This window comes from Heteronotia binoei, chromosome 11 (genome assembly GCF_032191835.1).
Source record: "Heteronotia binoei isolate CCM8104 ecotype False Entrance Well chromosome 11, APGP_CSIRO_Hbin_v1, whole genome shotgun sequence".
Classification (NCBI taxonomy): Eukaryota; Metazoa; Chordata; class Lepidosauria; order Squamata; family Gekkonidae; genus Heteronotia; species Heteronotia binoei.
The window spans coordinates 55,401,611-55,413,896 of NC_083233.1; the positions used below are offsets into that span (position 1 = coordinate 55,401,611).

The 12,286-nt window shown below is 40.3% G+C and overlaps 1 protein-coding gene across 8 annotated transcripts in view; it reads right to left on the reverse strand.

Annotated features, from left to right (window-relative positions):
- The window catches only part of CIT (citron rho-interacting serine/threonine kinase), a 131,966-nt gene that overhangs the window by 88,690 nt on the left and 30,990 nt on the right, over positions 1–12,286 (reverse strand). For 6 of the 8 annotated variants that reach the window (XM_060249944.1, XM_060249947.1, XM_060249942.1 and 3 more), the window contains exons 11-13: positions 2,170–2,272; positions 1,190–1,333; positions 274–393 (exon numbers count right to left, since the gene is read on the reverse strand). In XM_060249944.1, the coding sequence (XP_060105927.1) occupies positions 274–393; positions 1,190–1,333; positions 2,170–2,272 (367 nt within the window). Of the gene's footprint in view, positions 1–273; positions 394–1,189; positions 1,334–1,461; positions 2,079–2,169; positions 2,273–12,286 lie in introns of those variants that run through there. The other 2 variants (XM_060249949.1, XM_060249948.1) reach the window with 2 other exon arrangements.

The window sequence follows — 12,286 nt, forward strand, 5'->3', positions numbered from 1 at the left end:
GTTACATGGTTCAGAAAGCACCAGCTGTATAACGGAATGTGTTCACTTTTCTGTACACATAAGGTCTCTTCACATTACTTCAACCAACACAGAGGTTACTCTAGAAGTCTTTTGTTTTTGTTTGTTTTTTAAAAAAAACCACATTGAAAGCACCAAGAGCTTTTACACTGAGTGAATATTCTGGATTTGTTCCCAGTAATGTGAAGACCAGCAATTGCAAGCCAGGGCCATCTATCACCACCTATTCTCCTCCTCAGCGATAGTCATACAAACCTGCTCTTTGATTTCTTGCAGCTTCCTGCTCTGTTCTCTGATATCATGAAGAAGCTGCAGTGCCTTGTCATCCTCTTGAGATACTTCCATCCGAGCCTGCTCCAGACTTCGTTTTAAACTCTGAAAAGTGCAATGTTTAATGCATAGACCACTTTGCATAAAGCTGTACCAAGGAAAATATTTTTAGTTAAGGATGAAACAAGCAGTAAACTTGCAATCCCTTAGAAGCTTGCAACCTTCTGCAGTCTCATTCACAGCAGCAGCCAGCTCTCAGTGCAGACTGCAGTTTTAAGAGCTACCTGAAAGAGAACAACTACAAAAGTACTTTTGCCCCTGTATTCAATGGAAATGGACCACAGCTCAGCAGCTGAACACATGTTCTGCATGCACAAGATCCCAAATTTAATAGTAGTCATCTCCAGCTGTATCAGGGAAAGACTTCTGCTCAAAACCTTGGAGAGACTATAGCTGGCCCACAGTAGATAGCATTGAGCTATGTAAACTGATGGTGTGAAACTATTTGATAGCTTATATACATGTGCTGTACTAGCAACATGGTCTATATAAATTACACAGACTTCTCACTGCCACAGGCAAAGTAATTGCTACCTTGCTTTAGATTCAGCCAAGAAGAAAGCCCCAAATGTTACTATTACAATCACAATATTCACTGTGTTCTGCCTGCAAGACTCAAGCTGAATTTCCTTTGCTGCTCTGTCAGGCTGTCACCTCTACAGCTAATTAATGAATTAAAACCATGTAACAGACTTACTGAGCTTTGCAAATTAACCACCCTATTTAATTAGACAGCCTTCTTACATTCTCTCTGCCATATGCCCCGCTAATAAAACCACAGAACACAAAGGTTTTAGACCAACAGCAGTGAGTGACTGCAGGAGAACAGGTAGAGGCTCACACTGCATTCTGTGATGTAGGTAGCCAGGTCCTGTTCAAGGAGGGAGCGCTGGGTCTCGGAGGCTTTCAGTTCCACCTCCTTTTGGCTAAGTACAGCCTCCACCTCCGACACTCTGCGGTGCAAGCGTGTCATTTCCTGCTCCATCTGCAACAAATATTGAAAGGTTTAAAGTGCTTTCCAAAGTTCTATCAGCCAATAATTTCAATGTGTGACTTGGTAGGGAAAATGTCTCTAAGAGAGACCAAGCCAAAATTCTTTTAAAATTCAAATACCATTGTTTCTGCTCCTGGGAATTCACAGTTCCTTCGCAAGGAAAGGCAGTAAGTCTAAGTCACCCCATTCATTCAAGCCGTTTGTTCACAATCAGTCACTCTTCGAACCCCAGTTAGCAAAGTAGCCACAATCATTTTTTCACCTGATTTTTTTCCAGAGATGTGTCACTTTAGCTTTATCCCAAATCCATCTTGGACCAGAGGAGGGCTCTCCCCCATGTCCTCCTGATGAAGCAGAGGTCAAGTCCAGAACAGAAAGACAAAGAACTGTACACTAAGTCCCTCAAAAATCAGAAGGTTTTTAAAAATATTCCCGTGAGTTCTCTTTGAGCAACAGTTAGAATGTGGTCACAGTAATCAATGAACTGGAAACAGTTACATAAAGCAGAAACTGAAGAGCTAGGAAAAGAGAGACTTTGCAGCACTCAAAATAGAACCAGAGCAGCTGATGAAGAAGAAATGCCACCTGTTGGAAGCCGCCACTATAGATGCCAGGCCAAGAAAAGATCTAGACAGAATCCAGAGTTTCCTTTTGTTAACATTAACTGAAGTAGAGTAAGGCATGGCCTAAACTCCTCTCCATTTAACTGATGAGGAAACCACTCCGCAGAAGCTGTGAACTCAACAACAACATCTGGCAGGTCCTTTGGCATACAGTGGTTGTCGATCTCTGGAGCAAGGAAGGAGGCCGACCATGTAAATAAATACCTTGTGGCACTTATCCTGGGTGTCTTGCAACTCTTTGTTCTTAAGAAGGAGTTTCTTTTCCATGGAGTTAACCTTGGCTGGAGAATCCAAACTCAAAGCTGACCTGAAAAAAACCACAAGGATGTATGAATACAGGTTTGGAAGCTACAAGAATCCATTCAAGCCATCCTTCAAAACACAAGCCAAAAAAACTATGCATCCTAGTAAAGACAGGTATGCCATCATCAAAAAAGCCAAGTCCATTTGTGTCATTATTAAGTGTCACTTAGAGATTGCTTTAAGAGAAAAGTTATGATCTGTACAATGGCCATCAAAGAACACAGCACTTTAGTCTTCTAGACAACAATCCCTTACAATAACTATAACTTAGAAGCCAGACAAAGGAAGAGGTGAGAAAGATATAAAAAAGCATTCAGAACAGCAGTAGCTGGAAATCCTAAATATTAAGTACACAATCAGAGAACAAAATAAGCCCAACCTTAGGACCTTTCTACCAACTTGCACACAGTTTAATCAAATACTAAGAGAGTAAAGTGGTATAACTGTACTCTGAAAAGGAGACTTCTCCACAAGCTTACTATGTGGCTTGGAAAAGAATCTGATACAATACGCAGAAAGGATAAGATCTACATTACAGAGGTATCTTGAAGTTTATTTACATATTTATACTACTCCATCCTAAAAGCCAACAACAAAGCAGAATCATTAATGTTTGAGATCAAAAAAAATTTTGCATTACTAAAACGTTTTCCAGATTTTACCCTTCTACAAAATCTGATATAAATAAAAAGAATAATCAAAGATTGTTATGCCAATAAAGGTTATGTCTGTCTGTCAAAATAATCAAAGACATAAATTTCTGGAGATAAATTCCAGGCAGTTGGTTAGCCTGATAGATATGGCTGCCTAAGAACATGAAAGCTTATTTAAGCTCTCGGCAAAACTGGCACATATAAATTTCCATGCTCTAGAAATCTGAAATAGTCTTTTCAGAATTGAACTATGCATTGTAGGACACACTAAAATTGGGCAAAGATATGTTTTTGCTTCATCCTTCCTGATGCTGAAATGCAGTCCAAAGATTCAATCACAACAGCTCAAAACTAACTAAGCAATTCATGAACTGCTCATAAATCCCTGGTACAGGAGGGATATACCGTACTTACCGTGAAGATGAATACCCTGTGGCAGTTCTAACAGCAAGCATTTACAACTTGAAAGGATTGCAGATCCACAAAAAAAAGAGCAAGGAATTAGCCCAAATGCAGGGGTATACTAAAATGCTTGCCAGCTCACTACTAGCAGGTATGGTTTAAAAACAACCATGAGAAGCCCCAAAGACAGGAAGGACTCTCTTCAGTCTTGCACATACTTCAGAAAACAGTGACATGTCCTGCTGGTTTCTGAGCAACTCCAACACACAACAAGACTTCAGGGAGAGCCCCTCCCATTCGCTTGACCCTGAAGTAGAGTTGCCAGTCTCCAGGTGTTGGCTGGAGGTCTTCTAGAATTACAACTGGCCTCCAGGTTATAGAGATCAGTTCACCTGAAGAAAATGCCTCCTTTGGAAAGTAAACCCTATGGCATTCCCCACTGAGATCCCTCCTATCTCCAAACCCAGCCCTGCTCAGGCTCCATCTCCCCCTAATCTTTAAGCATTTCCAGCCCAGAGCTGGCTGCACTACCATGAAATAATAGAAGAGCTCAGAAAGCAGCAAAAACATGTTCCTCACTGCATGCACTAAGTCTTATGCAATCTGATGTCCCTGTTCTAAGCTTTATATAAGATTTATTTATATTAAAAAGGAAGAATAGGAAAATACAAAAACAATAACCAAAGTAACACCCTTACTGGAACTTTTTTAGGTGCACCCACTACTAAAAATCTCTAGAAGTGTGTTCTTTTTAAGGATGAAAAGTCTCTGTAAGTTGTCATAAAATTAATTCTACACATCTCAGTTGGAAGCTGGACATGGGTTTGTCATCTAGGAAAACCTACAGAGCCCTTTGATAATAGATTCCCCACTTCTAATAAATTGTAACATTTTTTGAAGCAAAAATGTTTTTAAATGGACTCAACAACTCCTGAGTGCCAGGTCACCATGCCTCCTAGTATTTTTGACAAACATTAACTATTTCCTACTATCTCTTCGGCTGGCAGCCACTACTCCCAATAGCTCTTCTTTACTCTGCTTTCCCCCAGCTGTAACTGTAGGGCAGGGGTGGCCAACGGTAGCTCTCCGGATGTTTTTTGCCTACAACCCCCATCAGCCCCAGCCAGCATGGCCAATGGCTGGGGCTGATGGGAGTTGTAGGCAAATACTGTAGGGGCTGCAACACTGCCTAACAACAACAAGGAGGAGGAGATTTCTGAAGCTAGCAAGGTCCTGGTAGCTGCAAGGAGAAGATAAAAGCTGATAAGCGTTGTCAGGAGCATGTGCAGCCAAGCTAACAAACAAAGGGTTGCATTTTGAACCCCTTTGTCCCTTATCTAGTTGCTACTGCTTCCTACAACTTTTGTTCACCAGTCTGGTGTAGTGGTTAAGTATGCGGACTCTTCTCTGGGAGAACCAGGATTTGATTCCCCACTCCTCCACTTGCAGCTGCTGGAATGGCCTTGGGTCAGTCATAGTTCTCATAAGAATTATCCTTGAAAGGGTAGATTTCTGAGAGAGCTCTCTCAGCCCCACTTACCTCACAGGGTGTTTGTTGTGGGGGAGGGAGATAAAGGAGATTGTGAGCTGCTTTGAGACTCAGAGTGAAGGGTGGGATATAAACCCAATATCCTCAATTGGAGGGACCTTACTAGCGTCACAAAGTTCCACCCTATCCTGTTAAAGGCAGGGTGGATAGTCATGGCATGAAAAAGCATAATATAGCAGTCATATTGTATTCATGCACCTTAAGTAATGGGAACTGGAGACCTGAAGAGGCATATATCTTGAGAACAGCTTCAATGAGATTCTAACATCCCCTTGGGCATACTTGCAAATCACACCTCTGGTTCCTACTTGTTTGTGTGTTTAACAGTTCTTAATGAATGGATGCTTTATATTTGGATTAAAGGTTAGCCTTCTGTTGAGGTGATGGCAATAGTTACCCCTGGATTTATTTATATATAACACTTTGCCCAAAGCATTAATAAAATTACATGAAACTATGAGAAGGGAAATAGGGCTAAGTCTTCTGCTATCAATAATTAGAAAACATGGTCATGAAAATATGAAACCCTGAGGGCTGAAAAATATTCTAAATTTTTGGGTGGCTCCTAGATTCAATTTATAAATTTATAAAAACTTGGGATAGTCTGAAGAATTTTTTAAACTGTGAAATAGATGGTTCTTCTATAAAATGGATATGGAATAAGATGTTAGAGGAATAACTGAAATACCTTTGAGATTGAAAGCAACCAATATTATAGCATAGACTTTCTTAGTTTTTATAAGTGGTACATACTCTTTTAAAAAGACAACTAGAAAAAACTCTTTGGTAGTACCAGTCATTACTAGTTAACACTAGTTAGCCTTAAATAGAACAATGGCTCAGGATGCACCAGTTAACCTAGGTTTTTACTTTACATCTTTGACTAACCACTAAGGACAGCCCAAACCTGCGACTTCTGCCCCTATGATGCATATTGCTTCTCTCTGGCCCACTATTGATATTTGTTAAGCTCTCCCACGGAGCAAGTCTTCCGTGCCTTTCCATATAGTTTTCCGTCTATCCCTGAAGTTCTTCTTTTTCTCTGTGAACACATTCTCATCTCTCCCATGTCCGATAAGTGCTCAGCTCTTGCCACTCAGCACTACCTTTAGGTTACCTCATTCTCTAACAGCAGCTTCTTTATACAGTTTTCACATCTACTTTTTAACCACTGCCCTTATGCCCAAACTAATCTGTCACTTACATGCTCCACTTTAAAAGGCTGTTTAAATTTCAAAGTTGGTCATGCTAACAAGTGCACCTCTTAATATTTCCACTCCAGCTGTCTCCACCCCCACTCCTTTCTGGCACTGCTAGAGGTCCTTCAGAAGGCTTTTCCACGTGGGTTTTTCCTGTCCATTCTGGCCCCATACTACTTTGGTTTATCACCAATTTCCACAGATATTTCACAGCATCATAGAGTTGGAAGGGACCTCCAGTGCCATCTAGTCTAATACCCTGCACTATGCAGGAAATTCACCTCTTCCCACACACCCCCAGTGACACCTGCTCCATGCCCAGAAGATGGCTAAAAAAACCCCTTCAGAATCTCTGGCCAAACGGGCCTGGAGAAAAATTGCTGCCTGCCCCCAAAGTGGCAATCACACTTCCCTGGGCATATAAGAAAGAGCCATGAAACTAAGCACTGATGCAACCTTTCCTGCCTTCCTTCTCATGATCTGCCTAAGTTCACAGAATCAGCATTGCTGTCAGATGGCCATCTAGCCTCTGTTTGAAAACGTCCAAAGCAGGGGAGCCCATCACCTCCTGAGGAAGCCTGTTCCACTGAGGAACCGTTTTAACTGTCAGAATGTTCTTCCTAATGTTTAGCTGAAAACTCTTAATTTCAACCCATTTGTTCTGGTTTGACCTTATAGGGCAGGGGTGTCAAACATGCAGCCCAGGGGCCAAATCAGGCCCCTGGGCAACTGGCTGTTGTCTGCTTCCTTCTCCCTGTCTCTTGCTTCCTTCTGTATCACAGCTTGCTTTTGCCAGGTTTACAATTTACAAACACACACCTGAACAGCATACTCAAGATTTATACAACACAGGCATTGTTTCCAGATTTTGATACAATAATTCAGAGCAAGAAGTGTTAGTTACCAGAGACTGTTAAATAAAAAATATTACAAGAGTGCTAATCTTTTAAGCATGTTTTAAGTTTTATTTAAAAAATCTTTTATTTTACTTGTGTCCTTTATAAAGTTTCTCTCTCAACCTGGCATTACATTTTATGACACACATGGCTTGGCCCAACAAGGTCTCATTTATGTCTGAGCTGGCCCTCATAACAAATGAGTCCAACACCCCTGTTTTAGGGCAACAGAAGCAACTCCACTCCATCCTCTATAAGACATCCCTTCAAGTACTTGAAGATGTTTATCATATCACTTCTCTTTCACCTCCTCTCCAGGCTAAAATTTGTGTGTCTCTAGGTTTCATTTTTGTTGTTATTCTAGGATTCTTTTAAAACCACTTTTACCATGATCTTATTTGGAAGCCAATTTTGTATCAGCTTTGTCCTCCTGTGTAATATTTGTTGCTTTTATTTGTCCCACTCACTCCTACCCACCTCCAGCCCACTTTTCAATAACTGGATTGTCATCACTGTCAAACCACTCCTCCTCCCCCTTGCCCTGAAGAAGAGTGTTTTCAGTTTTTATTTTTTTTCAACAAAAGGCCCTAAAATATTGATATACTGATGTAGGGTTGATATAGAGCCAGTTTGGTGTAATGATTAAGTGCACAGACTCTGGGAGAACCGGGTTTGATTCTCCATATGCACCTGCTGATGTGACCTTGAAGTCAGTCACAAGTTCTCTCAGAGCTGTTGTTAGAGCTCTCTCAGCTCCACCTACCTCACAGGGTATCTGTTGTGGGAAGGGAAAAGGGATTGTAAGCCACTCTGAGACTACTTCAGGTAGTGAAAAGCAGGATATAAACCCAACCTCTTCTTCTAGGAATAGTTTAAGCCTGTTCTCCGAATTCTAGCTTTCATTTTTAAAAACTAGGTCTCCATTTCCCTCCCTTGCCAAGATATGCCTTTTCCCTTATGTATCTCAGCAAGGTACACAGCTAGAGACTCACTTGGAAAAGAAAAAAAGCTGGGAATGTTGAAAATCTGCTTGAACTATCACTACGACAGCACCTTTTCTTGAAAATCCTCATTATTAAGTATGTGTAGAAGAAACAGCTGTGAAAATATGCAGGTAGGACAGACATGCAGAACAACCACGCCCAAACCATTTCCAATGCTTGTGGATTGACTGCCAAAAAAAGTCAGTTCATCATGCAGAAAAGATCTCACTCTAATTGGTTGCCCACATCTTCACAGACTTGACTCCTCCCACATATATATTTCCTCCTTTTAAAATAATTCTGCACCATCCAGTAAATTCCAGCCTACAGGCAATTCCCACTTTTTGTGTTGAATTTATGTTGTTTCATAAATTCAAAGTGCCTCAAGTTGACTTCTCTTCCTTTTGTTGTGTCCATCCTTCAGTCTTCTGGTTATTCTCACTAACCAAATCTGAATTTTGGATTTTTGTTTTTATAAATTTTTACCCTTGCAACTCCTTATTACTCCCCTTATCATTCCTGCCAAGCCACAACAGCTCACCTTTGGCTCCTAACTTCTCTCCCTCATCTCCAATGCTGTTCTCCACTACTGGAACAGCTTTTCTATCTGCATTCATGTGTAACTGAAGTCACTGCAAATGAAGTAGCTTCAGCTTTGTGGAAACTGACAGCGTGAAAAGCGTGTCCAAATGTATGCATTATGGATGTCTTTTATTTGAGCTAATTTTTGGCTGTGATCCTAGAAGCTTGCACTGAAGACAGATCCAATGAACAGCAATAGTAAAGATCCAATAGAAAGACACAGGGAAGTAAGTAGATGCATTTAGGACTGAGCTATTAGTCTGTCAAGTTCCTTAGAGCACAAACTGCCCTATTTCTTCTCCCAAGCAAATAGAACTAACTAAACGCTTCGTAAAGATGCAGCTGATTGAAGTCACCACTGCTGGCTGTACTAGTTTCAGTAGTAACCCATCTACAGATTCCATACAATCCTTTTCCTTTTTAATATCTCTTCTATAGAATATAATATGCATAGAAAGACAGCTGGGGAGGAAAGCTTCTCAAAGGCAACCTAATTGTTTTTAAATGTCTTCCATTTAATACATTTTTGCCATTTATTTTCTTAAGCATTTCAGAATGAAGTAGGCATATTGGAAACAAGGATAAACACCTTGGTAACTTCTATATTCATCTTCTACTGCAATGCACTCAATGTGGGTCTGTCCTGTCAAGAAAGCCCAGGAGCTTCAGTGGGTCCAGAGTATAGCAGCACAATTGTTAACTGGTGCTCAGTGTTGGAACCATGTCATTTTCCAGTGTTAAAAGAACATCAGATCCCAGTTTGCTTTTTTGCCAAAAAAACCCACAAGGCCCTAAACAACCCCTGGTCAGGAGAGCCAGTTTGGTGTAGTGGTTAAGTGTGCGGACTCTTATCTGGGAGAACCGGGTTTGATTCCCCACTCCTCCACTTGCACCTGCTGGAATGGCCTTGGGTCAGCCATAGCTCTGGCAGAGGTTGTCCTTGAAAGGGCAGCTGCTGGGAGAGCCCTCTCCGGCCCCACCCACCTCACAGGGTGTTTGTTGTGGGGGAGGAAGGTAAAGGAGATTGTGAGCCGCTCTGAGACTCTTCGGAGTGGAGGGCGGGATATAAATCCAATATCATCTTCTTCTTCTTCTTCTATTTGAGGAAACCACCTTCTCCCAAACCAGCCATTTCAGGTTTTAAGATCTTTAGATGGACTCAGCCATTGGTAAACAACTTTTTACAGTAGTGGCACCTAGTGCACATGAAATACTCTTCCTCTGAAATCCAAAACACTGACTAACCTGCAGATGTTTAGAAAATTGGCTGAAACCATTTCGTTGCAATGGCCCTTTGGCAAAGTTTCAGTTCTGTTTGCTGTACTTTTATTGGCAGTTTTTTTAAAAAAAACCCTCAAGTTTTAATGGATTTGAGCTGTTTAAATAGTTTATTGTTGCTTTAGATGGCAGAGTTTTAATTGTTTATAAACTGTTTTATGAGTCTTTTTTCAAGCAGAAAGGCTGTATAAAACATTTAACACACAAATAAAATAAATTAGGTACCTAATTAAAAAATTTGCCCAGAATCCCACCTGAGGTTGTCAGATATGAATGTTTTCTGTAATTTCAGGTTCGACACATCCTCCAGAGTCAATAGCACAAGGCCTGCTGATTTATTAAAATTAAATTTATTATAATTCACAGAAGCGCATAAATTAAATGCAGGGTAGAAGAGCATCATATGTCAGCCCCCATCAACAAGTTCAACTTCCAATCTATGCATTTGACAATATCTAAATTATGTATGTATCCACAGAATTCAGAAATGTGTCTGATTCATGGGACCCTGACACCCTCCCCCCTCTAAATTTGAGCAGCAAGGATTGTGCATTGGTGCCATTATGACTTGATGTCAAGTCAGGGGTAGGAATTAATCTCACTATACAAAAGGTTGGCATAGGATCATGGTTAGTGTCATACTTGGACCTGGGATGGTTGGGTTTGAATCCCTGCTCTACTATGGAGTCTCACTGGGTGACCCTGGACCCTTCTCAATCTGTCAGCCAAATATACCCTCACAAGGTTATTGTTATGAGAATTAAGTGGAAGATGGGAGAACAGTGCGAATGGCTGCTTTAAGCTCTAGTCAGGAAATGAAGAAGAATTTTTTTTAAATCTTTATTTCAAGTATTTTTTTACAAACATTCACCTGTGCTGTGTTTTTGCTGGATTTCCTAATGGTCATAGTTACAAAACTTTTACAGTGTAGGATACCTTCCAGTAATCAGATCCTTCAGAATGCAAGCTCCCATTTTCAAGTGGAGCAGTCTTCACTGATAGGAACCAATCTTCATCTAGAAACCCCAGAATGGGTTGTAGTTGTTATATAGGAATAGTGAAAAGGTCCAGTGCATATGAAAGTTGAAAGGCATTACAGCCTAAAATTTACATCATTTACTTGGATGGAGGTTCTGATTTCAGTGGGACTAGATTCAATGAAAGCATAAAGGGGTTTACAGCCAAACATTAACACACCTAAACAGCATTGTTTCAGGGCTAGAACTGAGAATTTGGGTGGCTCATTCATTACCATAAACCAGTCCAAGTGTTGCACAATTTCTACTATCAGCTAATGAGTCCAAGGCCTAATGAACACCAAGGTGTTAAACTTTATCTGGGAAGTACATACTTAGGCTAGAACTCTATTACAAAATGTTCTTCCATACCAAAAAACAGGGCTTTTCCTGGGAAAATAGGATTTGGGAACCTCTTTGTAGAAACAACATTTTCAAATAGTGTTTAAAAGTTCAGGAGGGACACTGATATGTTTCTCCTTTACTTCCTTCTTGAGAGTTCCAGCACCTTTTTTTTTCAGAAAAAAAGCCCTGCTGAAAACAAAACACATACACACCACAGAAGGAAAGCTAGCATGTAGGAAACAAATGTTCTGGTCTCATCATCCCCTTGACATGCTAACTTTTTAATGCATTTGTATGAAAGAGCTGCTATTTGCAGCTGGAATTGCAGAGGCATAATAAAAACTAGGCCTGAGACTACAGCAGGCTAAAAAGAACTTCTGCTGTCAAGAGTCAGATTTACAACTCACTGCTTCTTCTTCCCATACTTATTGCTAATTGCATCCCACAAGCCTAATGAACCTTTTTTTTAAATACTGAACTTTTTTGCTACTTGCTACTAGAAAAGAACACATTTCACACTTTAGCCTGAATGTTCTGATCTTGCATTAACTCTTTCCATTTCAGATGATGCCAGTATTGAATTGTCCGCAGGTTAAACAGTGATAAATCCCCACCACCACATCTAAGGTAGGCCAGGTGTGTGCATGGGTGTAATCTGCAAAATGTATTTGATAGGCAATGAATTTGCAAATTACAGCTTTTGTGATTGGCAGACTTGCATTAAATCAGCATTTGAGGTCATTTTGGTCTGCTTCCATCTGTCTATGGATCTCATTTTAGAATGCTTAATATACTGTTTTTATGCCCCCAGACTGTTGAAGTTTATGATAGCTGTTTTTATTATTTTATGGTATTTTTACTTGTAAGGTGCCTCTCTAAACTTAGTAAATAATAATGTTTGCTCATAAGCATCAGAACACCAATCCAGGCATCCTGCTCATACCAAGATATATCTTAACATTCTGTATTGATCGCCAGCAAAACACAAGAGTTATAACTATGTATTTGATGAATATGTGGGAGACAACAGGGTGGATAGTTATGTACATCAACACATTTTACATAATGTTTTGAATTACCAAAAAAAATCAATCACATCAAAATTTTTCCACCAG